Below are 26522 nucleotides of genomic sequence, written 5' to 3'. Positions count from 1 at the left end.
AAATATTTATTCTGTTATAATAATCCTTTGCTAAATGAAAACAATTCCAGTCAATATTCATTTTCATGTGATACAATATAGGCAATTTAAAATAATAATGTGATTTCAGTCAAATTTGAGACCTGAGACACACTTCTTATAGTAAAACTAAAAATCTTGAACAAAATTTTCCTACAGTTAATTCTTTGTAAAAAATGATATTAAGTATTTTAGGTAATTTATTTTTCATCAAAAGTATAGAATATTTACCCATTTGTATGGAACACTTATCCTATACAATGTGCTGAACACAGCAAGTGAAATAGATATGAGTTCTTTCCTCTGGAATTTTTTGACAAATTCTAAGAAGCTGCTATGACAGGACAGATAAAAAACAGTCCTTTACTGTGTCGTTGAAAAAAACTATACATTTGTAAGTTTTTAGCTTATATTTGGATTTACTGGTTATCAGGACCACAATGAATTCACATTGTGAGGAAAAAAACCCCTCAGAATATAGGAGCCAAATTTTCCACCCTTATAGCCATGTAAGTATAGAAATAAATGAAGAAATTCATACATTTTTAATAACTTAGAATCACCAGGAATTTTTCACATGTAGGTGATATATGCGATCTAGAAGTTCAGTTATGAACATAATAGTAGGAGAATTTTACAGATCAAATCTCAAGAACACATCTTTTTGGTATTGCTCATGTTATAATACAATTGATTGTACCGTGGGTACCAACTTCACTAATTAACGTTATCAAGAGCACTTCATCTATCTATGGAAAATATTCATGCTAGATAGACAACTCACACAGCTACAAGTTTTAAAGACCCAATCTGTGCATTAGGACAGAAAAATTTCATTAATAGGAAAACATCCATTAGTTGACTACTACAGTAAAAACTTCATCATATTGGTGTCATGAGAAATATCTTCCTTTTCCTTATATATTAACTGAGCTGCCTAGGTATGCCAGAAATTGTGTTATTTATGGTATAAGAATTTTAGAGTCCATCCCTTTTGGGATCTCTTTGGGAACTAGAAGTCAATTTGTAGTTTGATTTCTTCTACTTCATTTCTACTCTATTTCCGATATTGTGTTTTTTTAAATTAACAGAACAAAGCCAGTACTTTCACTGCCGTGTCGAATTGAAACTTTCGAGGGATATTCAGGAATTGTTCTTGGACTGAATAGTCTTCAAAAGTTTCTGGTACATTTCTGACTTCAGAAACCTGGGATAGGAATCTCTTTCCATGTGCATGTACACTATTCTTTGAGCCTCTTCAAAACACGTTCGAGTGGGTTCTTGAATATTCTTGATGATAGCTTCTCTTGTCAGACTGTCAATGTTAATCTGAAAAGTAAAATTACATTAAGAGCATAAGTAGGCATAATTGAAGATGAGAATACAATGGAAAAGTTTAATTTATTCCCCCCTCTCCTTTTCAGTGGAATAGGGTAATTTCTTTTGCCGTTTCATAGGTGTCTAAAAAAGGACATAAAAGATAAACTCTTTGCTTTTTTAAAAGTCAACATCAACTTCCGCGTCTCGGATTGAAGCAAGCATGAGGCCCGAGACCAGGGGAATCTCCGAAACCACTGACTACTTAGGAGGATGCAAGTGGTTTGTTAGCAAAGTGCACAGACAAGGAAGTTTATCAGGTGGGGGTCTCTTTTAGGGAAAAGGGAAGTTGGTGCTATTTTTAAGTTTATCTTCCTTAATAGTCGTGAATGTTGATTTCACTGAATATGCCCTGAAATGGGAAGAAAGTGAAGAGAAGTGGAGAAATACGGGAGAGAAGTGGTTATTTCAATAAACCAAGTATTTTCCAAAAAGGAGTTTTGAGGAACAAGTCAGGAATGGAGGACTATCATGAGGGATAGGAACCTCGCCTACCATCCTCTACCCTTATCCTCTGGACGAGATTTTCCCTCCTCATTCTCTTTCCACCAGGAGGAGTCTCAGTGTGTCTGTTTCATTCTTGACTCTTTATTTTCTTAAGACAGTTGCAAATGACGGGCAGTGAGTGACACCAATGTGACTGTTGGCCGAATTGGCTGGTTTTGAACTAAGCTGAGCGTGAACCCTAGTGTGGTGATACAGATTTTGCCCAACACCACTCGGGGTGTCAAAATGCCTCTTTGTGGTGTCTGTAGTTCCTTCTAGCAAAGCCAATTCTTTTTACAAGGACTTCTTTTTCTTTTAAACTTTCCTGGGAATTAAAATAATTTAATAAGGACAGGCTTTGTGGTTGGATAGGCCTAACTTTGAATCCTAATTTTCCCACTTAACTGCTGTGTGACAAAACAAGTGAGTTAACTTCCCAGATTCTCAGGTTTCTTCTCTGTAAAATAAGGTTCACAGTCCTGACTTTATAGATTACAGGAGATACTGGATGTAAAGAGCTTGACGCACATGTGTGCATGGCAGATATCAGCGCCCTCCCAGGGATGTCCTGATCTCCATTTGCTGTCATTGTCACATAGTTACCTCTCTAGGGGACTCTGGCTGGATGTAAATCTTATACAGCTTCCTTGCTCTAGAAATTCTGCTCCACCGTGAGGCGATTTTCTTATAGGTTTCACATTCCATCCAGAATTTAATATTCTCATCACTGTGCTCCATTTTTAAGTATGCTGCATAGATGACTGGGCCATCTAAAAGTCATGGACAAAGAAATTTATTTGCATGCATCAAAATCTGAACAATACTTAGTGCTGTTAAACCTAAAAATCTGAATCAAAGCTCCCAAATTAGTGAACAAGTGAATATTTTATAATCACACACACACACACACACACATGCACGCACCGCATCACACTGAGATCTATATCTCTGAAGCATATTTTGACAATGCTGGCCAATGGTGTAGTCACCCATTTATTCCTTTATTCTGAGTCACTCAGAGCAAAATGCCCGCTAGTGTGACTGGATCTGGGATGGAAGAGATCACCGGGACCCAGAAATAGGACTTAAGCCGGATCTCTGGACAGTGCCCTGATCCGGAAACTGACATGAAAAATCTAAGGCCTCCAGCCAAACTAGAGGATTAGAACAAGGTTTAGAAGCTAAACAAGCAGGTCAAGTTTGAGAGGAAAATATCCAAGCCAGATAGAAGTTATAAATTGATCAAGTTGTACAGCCTGGGCTATTTCTCAATGTCCAATCAGAGCAGGAGACTGTAGATTGATAAAAACTCAACTTCATATTTATGATTTATGGTTCCAACTAGAAGTGAAGGACCAGGCAAAGAATGTAATTCGGATGGGTTTTGGGAAACTATCTCAAAATCCAGAACAGGACAGTGGAGACGTGCAGCACAGTCGTCAAATGACACTTGATGTCAGAGATGGTTATCTTCAGCTCTGGTCTTGAACTGCCTTTGTGGAGTGAGTCAATAAGGCCAAACATGTGGGAGGAGCTCTTCCCATTGAGCCACTATTGTCTAGGCACTAGTGTTTGGAGAAGAGAGTTAGGCCAGCTCTCACAAATCTAGTAGAGTAAGAATCTTTGGGAGGACCAAGTATTTTCGAGATTCAAGATGAACCCTCTGAGATGAATATTAAACTTCTTTGGTGACTAGGAAGTCTCTTGGCATCTCTGAGAAACTGCATTGGTGAATGATGCCACAACAATGTAACTTGCAATTGATAGTAATAGAAATGGCTGTGTAGGCACATTGAATATGTGACCTCGCGTAGAATTTTCATTAACAATATCTTTGTCAGTATCATTAACGGCTACAAGAAATAATGATAATCAGATGAAAGGGCAATGGCAAGTAAAATCACATTTTCCTAGATCTTCACATGAGAGTTTAGATCGAGTTTCCCAGCACTAGAAAGCTGAGTTCCTTGACTCCTTGCCTTCTACTGGCTCTGTCAGCATTGACATAAAAATAAAAATAACAATTAAGGTATTTTGTGTTCAAGAGGCAATCTCAAATAGAGGCAGATCCTTTCGAAGGAGGTATCAGGGTTGGGGAAAGCTGGCAATCTACAAGAAATGTGCCATCGTTGAAATACACAAAATTAGAGCTTGGCTTATTATTATCAAGTGAGCAAGAGTGGCCTTCACAACATTGAGTGGGAGATGATTCAAAAGGAACATCACTTGAGTTGAGAGGACAGACGAGATGTGGGTAGAGCATGTATAAAAATATAACATAGGAAATGATGTGAATTAGATATTCCTTTCCAATGGGGGAATACATTTTAACTTAGATTTCAAATGAGAAGTTTATTTTCACACCAAGGTAACTTTGAGATGTGCCTCACCTCATCACAGGCACAGAAGGCTGGAGTCAGAGAATACAGGGGTAAACTTTGGGGCTCCTATTGGAGAAATAGCTGAATGGATGGGCAAAACAAATCAGAACAAAAGGCCATTTCTGGCTTACCAAGGAAAGCTGAAACCCAATAATTTGCGGTGTGTATTGAAAGAAATAGGGTTCTGTTTAAGAAAATACAAAGCAATTTGACATACTTTGTACTTAGAGGGATTTTGACTGAGTGCTTCATTAGGAACAGAAAATAAGGACCCTAAAATAAAGAAAGGAGCTATGGAACAGGAGAAAAATGAGATAGCAGATAAAATCTACAGATCTTGGCATGAGAGTTAACCACTAGTCTACTCGGATGCGTTGAGTGGATGCAGGTGGGGGTAAGGAGATGCTCTGGAAACCAATATTGAGTCCATGTTACAGTATTCTGAATGTCTGTTCAGCCTAATTGTGTAGTAAAATGTTTAGAGACTCTCATTCAAGAACCTGCTTGCATCTGTATCTGCCTTCTCTAACTTTCCTCCTGATTGAGAGGAGGAAGGATCTTTTTGGGCTGGCTTGACAATTCTGAACATATCAAGTCTTTTGCTAATGAAGCCATCCATGCATTGTGATATATATTTTATATAGATACTTGATGTGGTAGATTGTAGTGTTGTTCTCAATTATTCCCTGTCTTGTAGAAGGATTACACTCATGTCTCATTTATATCAGCTTTGCCCATGAGACTTGTATTAGCCAATGAAATACATGCAAAGTACCAGGTGCAGGGGCAAGCAGAAGGAGCATCAGGTGGTTCTGCCAATGCTCTTCCCCCAGCCATGAGAAGGACACATTCTGGAAAATAGCTGTTCCTTTAGCCTGAAGGCCAGAATGAAGACGGAACAGCCCTGGAGGTGACCCCAGTCCTGGTGTAACATGAACAGGAAATGAACCTTTCTTGTTGTGAATTCGTGGGATTTTAATGTTGTGTGTTACTGTATCACAACCTAGTGGAAGCTGACCTGGGCCACTTGAACCTATGTGATATTTCAGAGACGATTCTGGCGTGTAGAGCAAGCAGACTCACATGATCGGTATGTTTTACAGAGTTTTGTCTTCATCGGGCCGATTTTTACAAGTTAGCCATGTGAGCAGCTGAGAATGCCTTTGTAAAAAGTTTGTATAAAAGTGTTGTATAAAAGGAATCTGAGCACTTAATCATTCAGTTTAGAATTTCGATTGACTCATACAACAAGTGAATTACAAGATGCAAAAACCTTTTCCAAATCAGGCAATGTAGCCCATTCTACAGTTTTAAATGGTACTCCTTCCTGCATGCTACGCTCGACAGACTGATTCTGCTTGAGCAGAGTGAACAGGGATAAACAACAGAATTGCTCATTAAGTGAGAAGATGGAAAAAATAGGTTTGTGTCATATGTAGCGTGCGCCTTTTCCTCGAAGAATGAGAGTGGTGCTTTGGGACTCTCTAGCGTTTAGTTCTTTTAAAACTAGTCACTGAAATTAGTATTTCTATGACACACAGGGTGACATGTATCAGTGTCTTAATGCAGAAGGAAAATGTGACATTCCTCCTGGCTGAATCAGAAGAGTGGCCCATCTGTTTCAGGATTGTTTTCTGCGAGGCAGCAAGGCTCACCCCGTGCATTAAATCCTGAAGGGCAGCTGTGTGCCAGTCTGCCATCAGCAATGGGCCTGAAACAATTTTACATCCATTTTACTTTCAATCCATACCACTGGGGATGATGAATTCCACATTCCTACCAGCCTCTGTGTGAAGTTTTAAAGTAAATATTCTGTTTTATTGAAATTCTCTGGTTTGGCTTCTGTGATATTAATCATTTCTGGGTTTTCTCCTAACTTCTCTTTGCTGTATTCTTATAAAAGTAGCTTAAAGTACTATGAGTTGTTTTTAAATACAGAAAACTTCTCAGAAAGATAATAACCATTGTTAGCAATTTGATACATTTCCTTTTATTCCTTCCGTCTTTTGTTTATGTTGAACTTTCTCTCTAACTAGTATCCATTCACCTGCACAAACACAGACACACACACAAATGATCTTATTGGCATTATACCGTGACAGCAATTTTGTATCACTCATTCATACCATGTAGCAAATGCTTTCTCCTTTTTACTTTTAAGGATCATGTAACAGTCCGTTGTAGGACTATGCTATGTTATATTTAGCCTCTCTGCTATTTTGAATAGTTAGATTGTTTCCCCTTTTTATATTATAAATTATTCTACATTGAACATTTTGGTTTATAAATCTTTGCATTTATAGTTATTTTCTTAGAATTAATTTAAAGGAGTGGAATTCCTAGATTGATGATGTAATATTTTCGGTGACTCTTGATACCTGTTGTATAATTGCTTTCAGAAAGATTTGTTTTTTCATCACCAAAGGCAGTGTCAAATGGTCTACTCATGCCATACTTCCCAGTCTGATGGGGTAAACCCAGTGACTTGTAATTTTTAAAATTTTTATTTTAAAAATATTAATGCTTAAACATTTTTCTTTCTTACTGACCATTTCTTTTCTTCCTGTGAATTTTAAATCTTTTCTCCATTTTTCTTTCGCATTGTTAGAGTTTTCTTGAATTTTCGGATCCCTTTATATATAAAAGACACTCTGTTATATTTATTGCATTAACATCTCTCCTCTTTTTATATTATTTTTGTTTATTATTTTTGTGTGTGTGAGGAAGATTGGTCTTGAGCTAACATCTGTGCCAATCTTTCTCTATTTTATGTGGGATGCCACCACAACGTGGCTTGATGAGCAGTGCCATGTCCGTGCCCAGGATCCGAGCCAGCGAACCCTGGGCCACCTAAGTGGAGCGTGTGAATATAACCACTACGCCACTGGGCCAGCCCCTTGTTTATGATTTTTGAGGAATATTTGTAAACCCTCTAATCTGAAAAAGCCTCAGTTTATCTATCTGACTCAGCTTTCAATCTTTTCTGCACTTTTATTAGAGAAAAATCTCTAAAACAAAAGTCTGGCCACAATCCTTTGTTTATAACTTTCAACTTTTTCCCATTGCCCTAATGGTAAAAGCCGGACCTCTTGGCAGTGGCTGCAGGGCCCATTAGAACACAGCACTTTCCACTTCGGCAGCCTGTTCCCTTATCACTGATGGGCATAGTCTTTGCTCGAGCCTGCTCCTTGTTAAGCAGTGTGTCACCTCCACACTGTGGCATATGCAGTTCCTTCTGTGTGGTGGCCTTTCTGCCCTGATAAGACTCAGCTTAGGTATCTCAGTTTCTGAAAAAAATTGCTCTGAACCGCTCCCCCTCACGCCAGGTTAGATAAATGTTTCCTGGCAGTTGACAAAGAGTGCCTAGTGCCCACTTATTTTAATTATAGTTCTATCTCCCTCCATGTCACAGTCTATTATATTTATTGATTTACTTCTATTCCTTTCCAACTCACCTGCAAACCTTTGAGAATTAGGACTGCAGTGCACTCATCTCGATGTGCCCAGTGCCTACACACCCCCTGATGTGTAGCCGAGACCGAATAAGCAAGTGTTGGTTCATCCAGCCTTTTGGATCCCTCATCTTCTCCATTTAAAAGCGACTCTCCCTAGGCTTTGAAAAGTGCGGAAGCAGGCCCTAATTACTGAGCACCCGAGAAGCACCAAAGACCGGAGGATTATATCTGGCGTGTTGTTACTTTTTGGTTTTTTTGAGAGAGAGAGACAAAAATGTACTAACTGAACAGTGATGTCTATAAAAGGCCAGGTTTTGTTGTTTGTTTTTTCCCTGCAAGGTGAAATGCATGAGCTGTTAAAGAAGACAAAATGGGCTACTTGGGAAGGGCTGAGGCATGACAGCACAGGTAATAAGAGGGTTGGCGAAGGGAACCATGGCAACAAGAGTTAGCGGAGGTTAGAATAAATGACAGTGTAGGAAGCTGCCAATCCACAGTGAGCAGCACAGAAGTTCTCGCAGATGCGGAGAGCTGAGAGAATGCCTCTGCCTCTGGGATCAGGATGCCCATGTGGAAACAGCAATATCCATCAGTAGCTCCTAACGCCCGCTTTGTGCCGTGAAGATGAAAATGAAGATGCACTGGCCAGCATAGGTGGTTGATCAGTGTGGAGCTGCCTTCACTGCCTTCACTGCCTTCAGCAGAGTGGTCCCACACTATTCAGCCTGGCATATCCAAGGTGATTGTGATCATTGAGGAAGGGAGGAAAGCATACAGTACATTCGAGGATGATTTTGACCAAAATTATAATTGATGCAAACCCTGAGATTCAGCACACTTGCCTATCCGGAATGGCTTAACTGGATGTCTGCTCTGTGTCTGTGCTGTTGCAGACTGAACAGGCCATAGAAAAAATCCATAACTGTGCTTTCTCGCTTGAAATCATCACCGCTCATTTTAAATGGGCACTCAGCATTATCCAGTCCCCCCACTTTCCTTCCTTAATATCATGGTTCTCCAAATCTCCAGAAATGATTTCACATCTCCTCCCTTTTTAAAATGCCGACACATCCTTTCGCCAGCTCTCTGCTGATGTCCTTGCCTCCCACTTCCCTGAGAACAGAGATTTAATCAGGTGGAGATTCCCTCATCTTCCCTCCACCAAATCCACAAACTGCCCGCCACTGGTACCTGCTCTTTCTAGCTTTCCTCCTGAGAGGAAAGGATCCCTGTTCCTTTTTGGGCTGGCCAAACAGTTCTTCTTTGGCTCCCACCTAATTTTGCTTTCCCTGTTGCTTTGCATTTCTCTGTTGCTGTTAAAAATGTCCCCACTCTCTTCTGTGTCATCAGTTTCTTCCTCTCTCATGGTTGCCATCATTTACAAATGCGCTGCTATATTTTCTAAATAAAACCAATAATAACTATTGACTCTATGCTCCCGATACTGACCTCATGCCTCCTTCCTGTTTCTACTCTTTACTCTGGTGACCTTCCCAGCAAAATTTATGTAAGTAATTCTCTATATTATCTGCCTTGCTTCCTCCTCTCCTAACCATCTCCACCACACCCCTCAAACTGCTCTTGTCAAGGCACCATTGACTTCTGTATTGCCATATCCAATGGTCCCTGTTCTTTCCTCATCTTAGCTGGCTTCTCAGCAGCCTTTGACACAGTTCACAGCTCCCTTCCTGAACTGCTCTCTTCTTTGCCTTCCATGCGGATACACTGTTTTGCTCATCCTTAACTCACCCGATGCTCCATTTCCATCTCCTGCGCTGACTACTCCTCTTCTCACGATTTGGAAATATTAGTGTCCACCGCCATCTCTGGATCGCTGATCTCCTCTCTCTGAACTCTCCCTATAAGTGATCTCATAGCCACATGGCTTTGATTAGCATCTATCTGCTAATTACTGCTAGATCTGACTTCCCCACTGAGTTCTAGCTTTACCTGGGTTACGGCAACAGCCTTCTCATGGTCTCTCTCTGCTTCTATCCTTCAGAAGGGAACCAGCCTTTGTTACTTTTATAACCACGTGGACTCTTGTTACTCTGCAGTCTATGGCCATCCACGTGGCCTATAAGGCCCTACACTCTCATCATGTTGAACTTCTTTCAGTTACTGGAAGCCGCTAACCTTGCCCATATCTCAGGGCCTGTCGAACGTGGTTTTCCTCTGCTGGAGCCGCTCTGCTCCCAGACCCCAGAATGGCTGGCTGCTCCTCATCATTGAGCTTTTAGCTCATATTGTACCCCATCTCACAGTTCTTCTCCAGTCATCCAATTGAACTGCCCTCTTGCACTGCCTTTCTTGGTCATATTGCCTGGTTTTATTTTCTTCAAAGCACTTACCACTTTCTGAAATTAATTTATTAATTAATATCTTTGCTTGTCTATCTCCTCCCTCTAGATGGAGCCCATGAGCCGAGCACAATGACCTTGGCCTCTTTTGCCCCACAGTCCTGGCACCTGGAAGGTCACCAGACACTCGGGGGACCCAGTGAATCATCCAAGGGGGCATTAGTTGCAATTTTACCAAACCTCTTTTTATTTATATTAAACATACTTATTAAATATCAGCAGGCATCCTCTACTCTCATCTTTTGAGATTTGGCCAACAAATATATGTATGAGCCTTCTGCATTTTTTCTGGCACTATTTTCTGACATTTTAATCAAAATCAAAAATAAAACTTGGATTAGTCAAAATTTTGATTTTGATCATTTTTTTTTGTCTTGGCCTTTCCAGTATGAAGAACCCTTGGGTTTTAGGCAATTGTCAGTTCCCTTGTCCTTTGAAATGCACACTTCTTTATCTTTTCTAGTTCTACTAGATATAGCCATGAGAAATATGGATTTTTACTAGGTTTATCCATCAGAAATACCATAGAATTTTCTTTCCATTTTTCAACTTGGTGATGCCTGTCATTTTGACCATATTTTGAGGCACAGTGTCATATTTTGGGTCAACATCATTCAAGGAAAAATCTTTAGTAATTCTCAGGTATTTTTATGGGGAGATGACTAACAGCTCAGACAAATGTTTCCTGATCCATTAAAAAACTTATTACTGCTTTTATATGCATTTGAAAGTAATTTAATTCTTTCGTCAAAACTTGGACATTTGGAAGCTTGGAGGACCTTCTGTCATCTGTAGATGTGGAAATTTTGGAGTCCTTTCTGCTTAACTCATTGTGGAGATTTTTTAATGAGACCAATTTTCACACCAAATCCTGAGGAATCCCACACACTACATTTCTTCAATGAGAGAAGCACTCATTTATCCTTACTGAGCTTACTTCTTCTAAAGTTCCCTATTTTTAAACTACTGTCAGTCAGACCACCTTGTCATTTTACGACAATCTGAATCATTTCACGACAATCTGAATCATTTCAGTCCCAGCTCTAAATTCACTTCTTGTGAGAATCTTTCCCCGGGAGACCTGGCCATGCCTCCCCATCTATCTTCATCCCTCAGCGTGTGCATCAAGGTCTGTGCTGAGTGCCTTCTCTTTCCAGTCTCCCTTCTTCTTGTTCTCAAGCTGCTTATGGTCCACGTATATTTTATCTCTCCTTAGTGAGGAATGCCTTCAGGAAAGCACTGGTAGCATCTTTTGGACACACTCCCTCCCATTCCCCCATAGGATCAATTTCCCTACATCGTATACAGTAAGAACTCAATGAATGCTTCACTGTTGAGAGATCCTGCTTCAAAATGTATCAGCTAAAACTCAAAATGCTTTTTTGTTCTTAGCCATTCTTTGGGCAACCTAGACACCCCTCTGATTCTCAGCCTTTACATCTGGCAGTTCATAAACACATCTTGCTGCTGTCACAATACAACCCACGCTGGGGGGATATATTCTAATGCTGATCTTGTATAAGGCCACCCTAACAGGACCTCGCAAGTAATTTTATGTCAAAGAAATGTGTACATGTGTTTTTCTTTCTATGTCTAGAGCTTCCTTCTGCTTGTCCAATGTAGCACCAGACTTTTCCTGGGAAAAATGTAGCTTCATAAAACCATCTTTACGCTGGAAGCAAAAAAAAAAAAAAAAAAAAAATACTGCCAGTCAGCTCTGTATGCAGTCTTGGGTGAAAATGTTTGTCAAGGCTATTGTTTTTATTTTTTACTTTTTTAAACATTATTATTTTTTTGCTGGGAAGGATTCATTCCAAGTTAACATGTGCTGCCAATCTTCCTCTCTTGTTTTCCCTCTGCAAAGCCGCAGTGCATAGTTGTGTATTCTAGTCATTAGTCCTTCATTTCTTCTATGTGAGATGCCACTACAGCATGGCTGCTGACAGACAGCGGTGTGGTTCCGTGCCCAGGAACTGAACCTGGGCCAATGAAGCGGAGCATACCGAACTTTAACCACTAGGCCTTCAAGGCTGGCTCAAAGCTATTGGTTTTTTTGTTGTTGTTGTTAAAGATTGGCACCTGAGCTAACAACTGTTGCTAATCTTTTCTTTTTCCTTCTGCTTTTTCTCCCCAAATCCCTGTGGTACCTAGTTGTATATTTCAGTTGTGGGTCCTTCTAGTTGTGGCATGTGGGATGCCACCTCAGCATGGCCTGATGAGTGGTACCGTGTCCACATCCAGGATCCGAACCGGTGAAACCCTGGGCTGCCGAAATGGAGCCCGTGAACTTAACCATTCGGACATGGGGCAGGCCCCCTCAAGGCTATTGCTTTAAAAAAGTCTGTGTCTGCCTTGCCTTTGGAATCCCCTTCAGGGTATTTCTAGAAGTTGCTTTGATCACCATTTTTTACTTCACCTCAATGGGCCATAAATGGTAGGCTCCCCTGTTATCTTCCAGGGATTTTCAGTTTTTGAAAAATCTCCTTGTTTTCCTGTGTTATGGTATGTGCTGCATGGGCACATGGGGTTTTTTTTTTTAAGCACATTACCTGGTACCCAAGAAGTACTAGATATTTATCAAATATACATTGAACAAAGGCACACACTGTTTTTAAAAAATTAACTTTTTTGTCAATAATATATTATTAAGTAGCATCTAGAATGCATCAAGGTTCCTAGCATTCTCAATTCCTAACGTCTTAATTTTGCCACGGTTCTGTTCTTAAATTGATGATTTTCTTGGATCCCCTTTGGCTGCGAGGAAGTTGGATTGAACTGTATGGGGATGACTCTTACTTAATGGCTCCTCAGCAAACATCTCCTAAATCAATTCCTGTTCATCCATTGAGACCAAGCCTTATACAGCTCCTTGCCCTGTGGGTTTCTGAACTGCCTGTTCTTGGAAATAGTCTTTTAATCTGTGTCAAAAGACGCGTCCACCTATCTTAGCTAGAGGATGCATTTTGCTAGTGTTTTTGGTTGATGTAAACACACTTTATTCTCTGGTACACTTAATGTTTGTTTCTTAGTTTTATCCTTCTGATTGGATAGAGTCCATAAAATGATTTGTTTTATCTCCTTTTTATTATGTGATTGTTGAATCTTTACCTGAATTTGCCAGTAATTCAATTTCTGGTAAGACTCTGACTCTGTTTTTGCTGGTTTTAATAAAGAGCAGTACGCTGCCTTCCTGTCTTCATCTTTTCTGTGGACTTTGCTCATTCTCATGACGCTAGATCTCTAAATTGCTAATTGTAGCTGGCTCCCACTTGAGATCATTACGAAGGAATTAACTTTATCCACTTTGTTTATGAGGCCTCAAGGCCTGGCACAGAAACTCTTACATAATATGGCTTGGTGTTTTGATCTTTTCTTACTAATATTTGTCTTGTATTTATCCATTGAACATTTATTGCATGCCCATTAGGTAAAAAGCACATTTTCAGTCTCTGGGAGAGGGGGAGGAAAGGTGAACGAGAGGTGATCTGTGCTCCTAGGGAATTTACAAGCTAGTGAGAAAGTGGCTGTGGAAAAAACCCAATACACAAAAGAGCTGTAATTAGAACCAGAATAAACACTGATACTAACAAAATAGAAGAGAGAGGAAAAATACTTCCAAAAGGTTTCATGGAAAAGGTGGAAGTTGAATTTTGCTTTCAAGCATGGGCAGAGTGGACAGAGGAGACAGAGAGAACTTTGTGCAAAAGCCTGGAGAGGAAAGCCATAGATGTAGAAAACGGAGCAGTGGTCACATTGGTGGAAGGGCATGGGATGCGAAGGGACAGGGCTGGAGATGAATTTTGGAAAGTGTATTGGGTTAGGGTATACAGTCCTGAATATGAAGAGATTTTGGACTTTGTGGTAGGCGGCAGAGAAAAAGGAATGATATCCAGAGACATGAACTTTATTGCTAACAAAAATAAATACCAGGGCCAGCCTGATGGTGTAGTGGTTAGGTTTGTGTGCTCTGCTTCCGCAGCCTGGGGTTCGCCAGTTGAGGTCCCAGGTGTAGATCTATGCACCACTCATCAAGCCATGCTATGGCAGGCATACCACATATAAAATAGGGGCAGATGGACACAGATGTTAGCTCAGAGCCAATCTTCCTCAGCAAAAAGAGGAGGATTGGCAATGGATGTTAGCTCAGGGCTAATCTTCTTCACCAATAAGCAAAACAAAACAAAACAAAACAAAAAACTATCAGTTATTGTGTGCCTAATCTGTATCAGGCACTGAGCTAGGTGTTTTATATCTAATCTGCACAATAATGTTGAAAAGAGAGGTGATATTATTCCCATTTTACAGACAAACAGTGTGAAACTCCAAGAGAGAGACTAAGCTGGCAATGCTGCAAAACATGGATTACAGGAGGTTGGGGCTGAAATCCAAATTATTAGCAGAGGCTCCATCCATATAGCTGATGGAACATATACTTTTGTCTCTTCCTCCCATTCCAATGTCCTAAAATTGACCAAGACATATATTTTTAAAAATTCAAAACCACACTGGCAAACTGGATCACAAACCGTAAGGAATACTGAAAAAGTGAAGGGCCATGGCAATTGTGTCAAAGAAAGAAACTGCGGCCTCAGATGTTCTTTGGCAACCCCCAGGATGAACGGGATAACCACCTGCACACCCCACTAATTAAAACATCAGATAGCACTGCTAACTCTCCACTCCTCAGTGAACAGGTCTAAACAGATGAAACATTCACAGCAAGGCTCATAGCGAATGGAACAAAAAGAGATCTATAGAAAAAAAATTATCGAACATTCGAGAGGAGCAAACTCCACAAAAAAAGTACCCAATTCAGGAAACAGGAGAATTTTCTTTGAGTACCTGCTGTATTTTTTTCTGTACCTGTCTTCTAGTGTTTATCGTTTTCTATAACCTCCTAATTTCCTACCCCAAACACAATTGACTGCTCACTTGAACGCACGTAGTCCTTTATATCTCTTGCGTGGAGCCTATGACTCAATGTCCCTCATACGCATTGCTACTTTCATTTGTATCATCCGACTGTTGATACGTATTTACAAGTCTGTGCAGACTTACATAAAGTTCCACTTCAATGAGACACGGACAAAGTTAGAAACAAACTTTGAGGAGATTTAGAACGTCAAAGACTCAAATTTATTCTTATTTTTGAAGGCCCTAAGAACAGCATCTTGTTAACTTTTTGCAAATTCTAACTTTAGAAGGCTATGGTAAGGCAGTATATTTTGGTACGCGTTACTATGTAAGCATATTTGCCAAGGGATCTACACATATACTTATGAAGAATAAATATGCACCGTGACTAATCCTGTTTTAATTAACACCAGCGAAAACAATAGTGGCTGACACGACAAACTATTTTCTGGTTTTCTTTTTTTAACTGTGGCAGTTGCCATTTAAAAGGCCATGAGAAGAGGGGCACACATTCATCCTCCAGAGGCCCCCTTTCCCCTAAGCATGAAACTGACTAGTTATTCAAAGATGACATAGACATGATACTCACATTTTGTAGTCATCAACTTTTCAAAAGACTGGGCCCACTGCAACACTTCCTCCAAAGTGAGGCTTTGAAAAGAAACACAAGGTGTTCATCATACCAAAACGTTCTAAGGTTTTGCTGAATTCCCTAGAAATATCATCTATCTTCACAATAACACCAAAGTATAGTTATTCTCTATTTGTGTGTGGTTTTAGATGGAAGTTTATCTTCCTGTGATCTCTTACATTTTATTTTTATTTTCTAAATTGTTAAAATTTAAAAAATGATAAAAGAGTATAAACTTGAAAATATGACAAAATAAATTTTAGAAAGACAAAATTCCACAGTCCTATAATCTCCTTATTCCCAAATCACCATTATTAATATTTTGACTTATTTCTTTTTAGTGTTTTTGTCATGTGAATGTGTGTGGTTTTAGCCAAGAAGTAGTCATACTCCACGTGTGTCATTGTGCGTGTGTGTACTTTATGTGTGTGACATGTGTATATATGTAAATACACTTTTAACAAGCTTTTTACATGTCATCACAATTGTCTTAGTAAGCATTTATAGTGTTATAATTTATAATTATACATTTATAATCATTTATAGTCATTGTGGCGTATTCTACAAAGGAGCATTCCATAGTTTATGTAATTATTCTCAATGAGCATTTTGATTATTTCTCAGTTTTTAGCATTAAAGCTTGTTGTGATTAAGCCTTGCCATGCTCGGTGCAGGACAATTCTTTAGGAGATCAGCTGTTGTAGAATCAAAGTGGGTCAAAAGACACACACTTTCGGGGCTGGCCTGGTGGTGCAGTGGTTAAGTGCGCAAGTTCTGCTTTGGTGGCCCGGGGTTCGCCAGTTCAGATCCCGAGTGCAGACATGGCACCACATGGCAAGCCATGCTGTGGTAGGCATCCCACATATGAAGCAGAGGAAGATGGGCATGGATGTTAGCTCACAGTTAATCTTCCTCAAAAAGAAAAAAAAGCACATTTTTAAGATTCTTGGTACAAATTGTCAAATTGCTTTTTTAAAGGGTTATGTGTTGTGTGCTGCTGCCACCAGCAATGTGTTTGCTCATTTATCTATTAGAATCTTAGAGTCTGTCCACAAAGCCCACTTACATGCATTCATATAATAAAGTTAGTAACCCTCTATCTATTATGTATAGATATTTTCTCAGCCTATTATTTGCTATAATTTTTTTTATGTTGAGGGTTTTAATTATTACTGTGAATAATATGTCATTACATTTGACCTAAATAGTCTAAAAAAAAAGCCATTTACCATTTCAAAAATATCTGTGAAAGAGACTGGCTTCGAGGCTTCATTTCTCTTTATTTTGTGAGCCATTTGGATGATGAAGGGAATTGGCAAGTGACTATGTATTCTTACATATAAATCGTTTTACTTTCCCTCCCTTAAAATACTTAATGTGTTCATTGCCGTTCCATTTATGATGTATGCTTAATTTTCCTGCTTTCGATAATTGCACGTAATCAAAGACAGCTCTAGATGTAAGCAAGCTCTGTCCGCTGGCTGCGCCTGGTGTAGTTGGATTAATAATTGGTGTTGAAGGAACAGCCATCAGTATTAGCAGGTGCTTATCACAATGAAGGAAGGTTAGTTAAAGAGGTTAAAAAATAACCTAGAACATGGAAAATTATTGGGAGTCCTGAAAAGGTCAAGCAACTTTTGTTTTCTACAAATTCAGCTGGCTCTTGCCAGTTTTAGATAGACTGTTATTAGTACCGAGTCTTAACAGTTTATCGCTATTAAGATTGCGTTCAAAAAAACATTTCCATGAAATCTTGTCTGACTCATTGTTCTTTTCTCTTATTAGAACTTTAAAAACAGGAACCCAAAATAGCCTTTTCTATCCAAGGAAATGGAAAGTGTTAGGCAAGTTACATTGTATGCCTATCTGTTCCACCCATTCCCATTATATAGGAAAGAATAAAATCTGCAACATGAGTGAAGATGCCATCATTGGCTAGGGTTAGCTTGAAATAAGGTGTTAGTACCTGAGAATTCCTTTGCCTCTGTGATTCATGAGATTTACGGAGATTGATCATGACTGGAGTAATTACGCATAGGGGTAAAGTTGTGACATAAATTTTTTTTGGTTTAACCCCATTTTTGCTTGTAGTTTTTTCTTAGTATATCACAAGTTTCACGCTGTCCCATGGCTATCCAGGTGCCCTTATCAGAATTATTCTAAACTCCTTTGTCCCCTCACCCACCCAGATTTCCTAATAAAAATTCTCCACTTGTGTGCCCTCCTTTCTTTTAGGTAGGCAATGGATCCCAAACAGATACAGGAGCATTCTGAGATATCATGATGCTCAGAAAGAGGAACGAAGAGTCTGACTGTCCTGGGTTCTAATGCCAGTGCTGTACTTCATAGCTTTTAGTCTTGCTTAAAATCTCCAAGCCTCAGTTTTACTGTCTATAAAATGGGGAAAATAATATCTCTCTCACAAAGTTATCATGCAAATGAAATTAGGTGGTAAACGGAAAGCATATATCAAATGACTGTTTTCCAGCAGCTTGCCATGAATGTGAAATCTCTTTCCTTGGCCTTCCCTTTCATTGATAGTGGGTCCACAAGCAGGTAGAAAGAAATGCGAGCCCTGCTGGTGATACTTGATGGGAGTCATCAGCCGAGGAGAGGGAAGCTGTCCCCAAATTAGCCTGTTTCATCTTCCTTCTTCCCCGCACCTGTGCAGTGCACAGCCTCAGCCGGTCCTTTAAAATGCTTGAGGTCTCACCATCTCCTCCACACACCACCGCAGCCTCGTCCTCCCACACACCATAGCTGGTAAGCGTGTTTGGACATTTCGGGTCTTTGGGCAGGCGCATGTGTGTCGGGAGCGCTGATGGTAGTAGGGAGATGTGGCCAGAACTGAGGTCTCCACGTGGACCAGCTTAAGCGCTCTTGTTAACCTCACGTGCGTCTTCGACTTGGGAATTCTTTCACGTGAGCGAGTCTAATCAAGTGCTGTGTTTCCCTTCTCTGACATGCTGCTTTGCATTTGAATGCAGTCACTTTTTCCATCCAAATGGCTACATTTTTAGTTATTGCAAAGTGGAGAAGAAACTTGGGAACTGGGTAAGGGTTTGGTTACCCCTCCAGTCCCACCTCTTCCCACTAGGTTTGAGGGTTTCTGGCACTTTGTTGATGCACCATGAACATATTTTAGATCAAAGAATCTCACTTATACTAAACAGTGTAAAACTTTGAAAAAAAAATCTAAGACTATTCCTAAGAGACTCTAAAAACATTCAGCTTGCTGAATTCTCAAGTATAAGCCATGAATAATGAAAACGGAACCTTAGTGTAACACATGGCTGCTCTTCTGCTGGAATTACTCATGTGTAAATGCAAATTTTACCTTCTGAGCAAAATATATTAAGGTAGCAGTTGAATACATATGCACCTATTTATCATGTGATAACTATGCATTATAATGGCCATAGAATTTAAATGCTACTTACTTTGAAGGGGGCCTCTTAGATTCAGCTCTGCATATCTTACAAATCCAACAATTCCTCCTGCTCATTTTTCTAAAGAAATACAGCATATACTTAGTGTAATTTAGCCCTTTAAGATAATTATATGGTTAGAGTCAATTTCTAAAGAACACACAAAGTTATAAATCACGAAAAAATAAGGATGAGTTCTTGAAATTAATGGAATACAATCGCCGGTGGAGGTGCGGAGGAGAGAGGAGAGTAAAATGAATCATCTCATAAATATTTTATAGGAATATAGCTGCTTAGAATCGGCTTTAGAACCCACCGGGCCCACCTACTCATCAAATAGCGGTGTTTTAAAAAGGTACGGCTCTCTGAAAAAGATCTTTCCATTTAGGGCCCATTCACGATGAATTTGCCAACTCCCCAATCTTCCCTGTTTGGATAATTCTTATTTTTAGAAAGATCTCTCAATGTTTTAAACAAGAATTTGCCTCTTTGTAATTAGCCAGATTTGTTGTTGGTGGTGCTGTCCAGTCGATCTGACTCCTAGCCACCCCATGTATAGCGAAGGAACCCTGCCTGGTCTTTCTGCACCATCCTCTCGCCTTCTGGTGCTGCGTCAGACAATGCTCTGCTGCTATTCGTCGGGTTTCATGGCCAATTCTTTCAGAAGTGGGTGGCCAGGTCCTTCTTCCTACTCTGTCTAGGCTGGAAGCTCTGCTGAAACCTGTCCACCATGGCCGACCCTGCTGGTACTTGAAATCTCAGTGACATAGCTTTCAGCATCACAGCCACACCCAGCCGCCATAGTATAACAACCAACAGATGGACAGAGAGACAGGAGGATGTGATTCCCTGACCAGGACACGGCGGTGAGAATGCCAGATCTTAACAACTAGACCACTAGGGCTGGCAATTAGCCAAATAAAGTAGTTCAAATAGCCAGGTGAAAAATAAGCCTCTTTGAGGGTAAATTCTGAAAGGGGTGTTGTTTACCTGGTTTTCCCCATTCTGGGCAGTGTAACTTTGATTTTAAAATTTAGGTGGTTTTCTCAGCCCAGGCTTTCTGTCACAATGTATGTCCTACAGGGTTTTTAACTCAGGACTTTGAGAAAACAACTGAAAAATTTGTTAAGGATAGTTAAATCCACACTTTATAGTGAGAACTGGAAATATTTTGCTAAACATATATACACACTTATATACAATGAATTATTAAGGATAAACAGTAAGTTTTTATATCAGTCTTTATTGATTCATTTGAAACATCTGTTGAACCCTAACATGGGCTAAGTTCTGACTGCTGGTGATCAACATACACCCGGTCTTTCCTCTTCCCATCCTCACTAGCAAGCCTTTAAAATTCCAGTGACGGGGACTTTGATACAGGAAGTGCAGGGGCCTGTGCGTACATGCAGGAAGAGAACCTAACCAGACTCGGGGGTGGTTGGAGAAGTCATTCCAGTAAAGTCATAGCTGAGCTGGAACCTACAGGATGTGCTGGAATGTGCTGAGTGAAGAGAAGGAGGCAGCTTGGGCAAAGGTCCAAAGGGAAGGGGTCACGTCCTGGTTAAGGAAATAAAGAACGCAGTCACCCCATGAATCTAGAGTTTGGCAGGAAGAGAGCTCAGAGAAAAGGCTAGAGGGCTAAGATTGGACCAATAATCATGTTCAAAAATGTTTGTTGCAACCTTAAAATGGTGAGAGCTGACGTTGTAAGGATAGGCAGAAGTCAAGCACGTGAGGCCTTACACACCATCAGTTTCATAGTAAGGAGCTAGAAAAATCATTTAATGGTTTAAAATATGGAATAGACATGTTGACAGTTGAAACTTGTTTCGTGAGTAGAATGGGTTGTAGTGTGGCAAGGGTGGAATTAGGGAGACTAGTTAGGAGCAATTGCAGGAGTCTAGGCAAGGGATGTGACAGGCTTAGAGCAAGAAGGGAGTAGTAGAAATGGAGGGAAGAGATAGACTAGGTATTCTGGAGGAGGAACTATCAGAACATGTTGCTTTATTGGATATGGAAGGTGGAAGAAGAAAAGGAAGAAAGTTCAGCTGAGAGATTACCCTCAAGATAAAGGTGGGCAGTTTTCATAAACCATGTAAGAGAAGCCAAAAAAAAAGATGAGATGGCCTCGGAAAAGTATGAACTGAGAAAAGCAGATGGCCCAAGACAGCTGACTGAAGAACACAAACATTTAAGAGAGAGACTGAGAAAGAGGAGCCTGCAGGAAGAAAATCAGAACAATATGGTCTCAGAGAAACCAAGCAATAAGTTATCAAAAAGGAAAGAGTGGCCAACCGAGTATTAAGAACTAGGAAGAGATTAAGAGAGCAAGGAATTGAAAGATATCAGTCAGATTTGTTAACAAGGTCATCAGTAACCTTGGTAAGAGTGGTTTTGGTGGATCAAGGAGGGCAGAAATAAGAGGGAAGAAAACAAGAGGAAATGGAGACGTGGGCAAATGTAGGTCGACTTGTGTTTTCTCAGTTCTTTCCCTTCCTTCCTCCCTTCCTTCCTTCTCTCTCTCCTTCCTTCCTTCCTTCCTTCCTTCCTTCCTTCCTTCCTTCCTTCCTTCCTTCCCTCCTTCCTTCCTTCCCTCTCTCCTTCCTTCCTTCCTTCCCTTCAATGATTAAAGCTGTGGACAGATTGATATAATAGAGATGGAGAGGCAGGACTATGCTGTTTGACGGTTCTGGTCTGCACTGTTGTTCAGATGTTGCTCATAAAGTGATACGCCCTGGGGTTGGCAAATGGTGGCCATGGACAGAGGTTGAAGACGTAGGAGAAAGAGGGAAGATCAATAGAATTTTGGGTTCCTGAGAAATAAGGAGGCGTTGGAATTCAGAAGGTGGGGGCTAGGACGTTGGGGAGGTGGAAGTACAGGAAGAAGGTACCCTTTCCTTGTGACTGGAAGAGTGCGGAAGGATGGGGGCAGGTCTAAGTATATTTGCAGGTTTGGGGATAAGAACTTCTGGACGCTGTGGTCTGATGGACTTTATTGTCTGTATGGGTCTCTACTGTGAGGAGGACCACGGACACAGTAGTTAAACATATCTACAGGAAGGAACACAGTTTGGACTCTTTTAATTACAATTATAGATGGAAATTAGTTTAAGTAAAAGGGAAAATTTGTTGTAAGGATATGTTCGTGCGTCCAGTTAGATTCTGGATGACCTTAAATGTTAGGCTCTATTCTTTCGGTAGTAGTAATTCATTGAGGTCTTTAAATAGCAGTGTGATGAAAATAAGTCTTTTTCTAGAAAGATAAATCTGACTGATGATTAATACTGAAATAATTCAGGTTAAGAAAATTGTCACATTATATACTGATCTCGTATGTAATTGGACCAGAACTATAGTAATGGAGCTCCAATTTCAAGCATCCTCATTTCCGTCATCACCTCTAAGATGCAGATTACCCAACGGCTCTCTGCTTATCTTGTAAGTAGAGGAGGGTAAGGGACTTCCTTCCTTCTTGTGTCTTCTCTCTCAGTATAACTCATCATCTCTGTCTTCTACTGGGCCTTGACTTCTCCCCTACCTCTACTTTCCACAATAGTCTTTCCAGCTCATTGTCTCTTCTCTTGATCTACTGGAGCCATGGACATACATTGGCGATTTTTGTAATTAAAATTCACGTCTATTTACAAGTTATTTTATTTGTGTTTATAACTGTAATGGAATTGTTTGGCAAAGGCAGATCACTATTAGTGTGCAACACCCACGGAGGTCAGAAGCACAGCAAAGGTAAAGTAATTTCCAGATGCACCAAAGTTTAGGGGGTTCCCACAGCTCCTGAGAGGTAACAGAGTACATTAAAATCATTCTGGGCTCTGAAGCCAGACAGACATGTGCTTGAGTTCAGGCTCTTATTAGCTGTGTGACCTTAGGCATATTGATTAAACTCTGAGATTCTCAATTTCCTCTCCTCTAAAATGAAACTGTAAATATTAGAAAAATACACCCATGCAAAAACTTTCTGTTCCAGTTAATCTGTCTTCCTTCAGCTTCCTGCGCTTGTCACTCGGAAAGTATTTCCTAAGCTCTTTTGTGTGGACAGGAAACACACATTCTGTCAGAGTACATTCCTTCCTCTTTTTCAATTTCAACTCAGATCTCTTAAGTTTTCCCGATTAATTTTATTCATTCTTCAACCTGTCGGCATACTTCTTGCAAATCCTCCTTCTCTTCATTTTTGTTTGTTCTGGTATTCCCATATTTCTATTGTTCACACCTTATATTCGTAGCTAGGGTTCCAGCTTTGGAATTAGCTGGGTCTAATATAAATAACATCAGACACGTGTGGGCATGTGTGTCATTTGATGGAATGGGGCCACCAGGGATGACTTATTTGGCCAGAAGAGCTCAGGCATATGTGTGTGTATATATATATATCTATTATATATATAATATACAAAAAATATAATATATGAAAATAATGTTTAGATTTCTGACTTATCTACTCCTACTAGTCTGTAAATTCTCTGAAGTGTTATGTTCAAATGCTATTTGAGAATCACAGATAAGAGGTCGTTTATATGTTGTTTAGTATTCAAAGTCAAACATTCACAGACTTATTAAATGATGGAATACTGATGGAAGATAATGCCATAAAAGCGTCAACAATTAAAGAAAGCATTTAGTGACAGAATGATGTACAAGATATGTTATGCCTAAAGAGATCAGGAAACAGTCTTGTTCTATGAAGTTCTCTGGTTTTCTAGTCATTAAGAAATGGAACTTGTTGGCAGCTGTCCCTGTAGTGGATCCCTGCTGTCCATCTTTGGAGATTTCTGTCACTGAATGCCCCCTCACTTGCCTGCACTGCCCTCTTTTGATTACTACTGGATTCAGTGTCATGCACCCCTACTTTGCTGGAATATCACAGCACACTCCCCGCGTCGTCATCATGCCTTCCACGTAGAGAGAGAAATTCACACATATTTAACCCAGCTTCTGGTAACAGAAAATTGACCTTCTGAGTTTATGACCTCTTCCAAAAAAACACTGCTAAAATTATAGTAAAAGAATATATAGGGCTTAAACGTGAAGGGAAAAGGAGATTAAACGAGGAGACACAAAACAACAAAATATTTCAAACTACTTTTGAAGACGGAAAGCAGGAGAAGGAATAGAAATTAAAATTCTCATACCTCTAAATTGAGAAGAGAAAAGGCGGCCTTTGGAATTTCATCTGACCAAATGAAGAAAATAGAATCCACAATCTGAGGACAAAGAATTTCCAAAATAACTAGTGGTTTGAAAAGTAATATCTGCCATCCTGCATTCAACAATGTTTATCAGTGAGTAATACATTTGCATCTACCGTTTAATACTACCAAAACATAGAGTGGCAGAGTGAAACTTTCACATTTACAACTGAGAACTTTTAAGAAATATTTTTGATAATTCCAAAAGGAGTAAATTCTAATTTTTTTTCAAGTATAGTTCTTCAGGATTAGAATTTGTTTAAAATATCCTATTGATAATCTCAAATTTATTTTGTTTATAGTTAAATCCAATTAAGAGTGTCTTCATTTAAATTGTACCCTTATAATTAGAGCACATGTGGTCATTTACTGGTAAAAATAAAAATGAGCCTCAAATATTCTGTAGAACTACAATTCAGTTTTGTCAAAAAGAGAGTTCCCTGTGAAAGAATGGGCTAAACTGATATGATGTGGAATTCATTTAAATTGGAGAAACTCACCAAAATTCAAATCAACAATAATTATTTTTTTCTCTTGCTGGTCGTATGATATGTGGAAAAATTCCATTGACCTAAAAATAAAATAATAACAAAAACAGAAAGGTTATTGTGTGCTTCCTGGAGAATGCGTATTTGGCAAGGATTTCTATAAATACCCTCTCCTACATTTTAAGGAAATAATTTCTCCACTTTGTAAGCTCTGGATTATGGTTATTCTTATTTTTGATTTATTAACTGCTTATCTAGAATTTTATTAATTTCATGAGTTGATATTATAAAAAATTCCTGTGCTCTTAATTTGTATTTTCCATTGCTTTTCTTTAAATATTTTATGTTTTTCTTACACGAACATTATGCATTAATTTGCCTATCTTTTTACTTTTTCAATATCCTCTTGGTAAAACGGGTGTACACTTTTACAGTCTAAGTATAGAGGATTTAGAAGAAGTTTAGGTCTCTGTAATGATTTTGCCTCCAATATTTTTCCGGATTATTTTAAAAAGCATGCATTTCATCTGCAGAATCTATTTCTTAGAGGAGTTATAAACGCATTGGTAATGAATTGAGTTGGATGTGTATTATGTCAGAAATAGATAGAAGTTTCCTCTAGCATTTAAATGAAATCTTTCTCAAAGCCATGTGAAAATAAATCAAATTTCTTAAATTAAGCCTTTTCACATATTTAAGTGTTTTTATCATCCTGATAGGCAATTGATAAATTCTTTCTGTTCATATTTAATATCTGCATTTAAATGTTTCTTTATTTCATGATGTAGCATGTCACATAAAATTGAGAAAAACCGAGAGCAATTTACATTGAGTAAGGTTTTGTTTGCCATAGCGTGTAAAATTCTTGCCTTTTGAAAAGGCAGTAATTTGTGTGTAGCGGGCTTAGGCATAACTCTCAGGGACGAAGAAGTTCTGCAAAATCAAGATTAGGTGTTTCATATAAACCTTACAACAATCCACACCTGCAATCAGTACAGCTAATTAAATGATGGAACTAATCATTTGGCAATGCACGATTTTTGAAACAATTCTGAAATATCTGATTTTATAATATATCTTTATCTAAGCACATACACTCATGTACACACAAAAACCCCAGAAATTAAAAAATCGTGCTGTACTCTAAAACTGTAATATTTCCTTTACGGCCCAATTTAGAAGTTTCATTTATACATGCGTGACTGCAAGTTTTTTTTAAAGTATAGAAAGCCTAGGCCAGGCAAATATATGTGTTTACCAGTTTGTTTTCTTTAGAAGAAACTTGCTAACACTTCTAGCATCCTGCTGTTGAAGTAAATATCTACCAGTCCTTTATACCCAGCCAACCTGATTGTAATTCAGCAATGATTTTATAGAATTTCATACTTACAAATATATCCTGTAGAGCGGTCCACCATACTAAATTTTATTTCCTCTTCATATGATCCTTTTGAAATCAGGTTCTGAAATTCTGTGAGACACCCAGCATTTTATTTTTCCTGGCATAAAAGACTTTACTGTCTCTCTAGTTACCTTCGATGGCACTCTGGCCTCTGGACGAATGTTCTGTTTTTACACACGTATCTATGCAAAGAAAGATTTTTGTTGAATATGGAAAGTAGCTCTGTGGGACTCCAGTGCATTGTTGATAAAGAGGTTTTATCTAACATTATCAGCCCATCTGAAGTGATCATTTGATTGGAAGTGGTAGCTCCATGAAATATTCAATGTAATATTCAAAGCTTTTTTCCCCCCAAATAATTCATTTTCCTAG

At 39.2% G+C, this 26522-nt stretch overlaps 1 protein-coding gene and 1 long non-coding RNA gene across 2 annotated transcripts in view; one reads left to right on the top strand and one right to left on the bottom strand.

The window, feature by feature from the left end:
• The window catches only part of LOC139080625 (uncharacterized), a 160581-nt gene that overhangs the window by 102985 nt on the left and 31074 nt on the right, over nt 1–26522 (top strand). The window lies entirely within an intron of this gene.
• Nucleotides 204–26371, bottom strand: RGS13 (regulator of G protein signaling 13). The gene is made up of 7 exons (XM_008538809.2): nt 26139–26371; nt 24761–24831; nt 24204–24275; nt 19063–19131; nt 15581–15642; nt 2485–2651; nt 204–1347 (listed from the first exon to the last, which is right to left on the bottom strand). Exons 4-7 carry the CDS (start codon nt 19125–19127, stop codon nt 1162–1164), a joined length of 480 nt encoding a protein of 159 aa, XP_008537031.1. The 5' UTR covers nt 19128–19131; nt 24204–24275; nt 24761–24831; nt 26139–26371; the 3' UTR covers nt 204–1161.

Source organism: Equus przewalskii, chromosome 31 (assembly GCF_037783145.1).
Source record: "Equus przewalskii isolate Varuska chromosome 31, EquPr2, whole genome shotgun sequence".
Lineage (NCBI taxonomy): Eukaryota > Metazoa > Chordata > Mammalia > Perissodactyla > Equidae > Equus > Equus przewalskii.
This window is presented reverse-complemented; position numbering and strand designations above follow the sequence as displayed.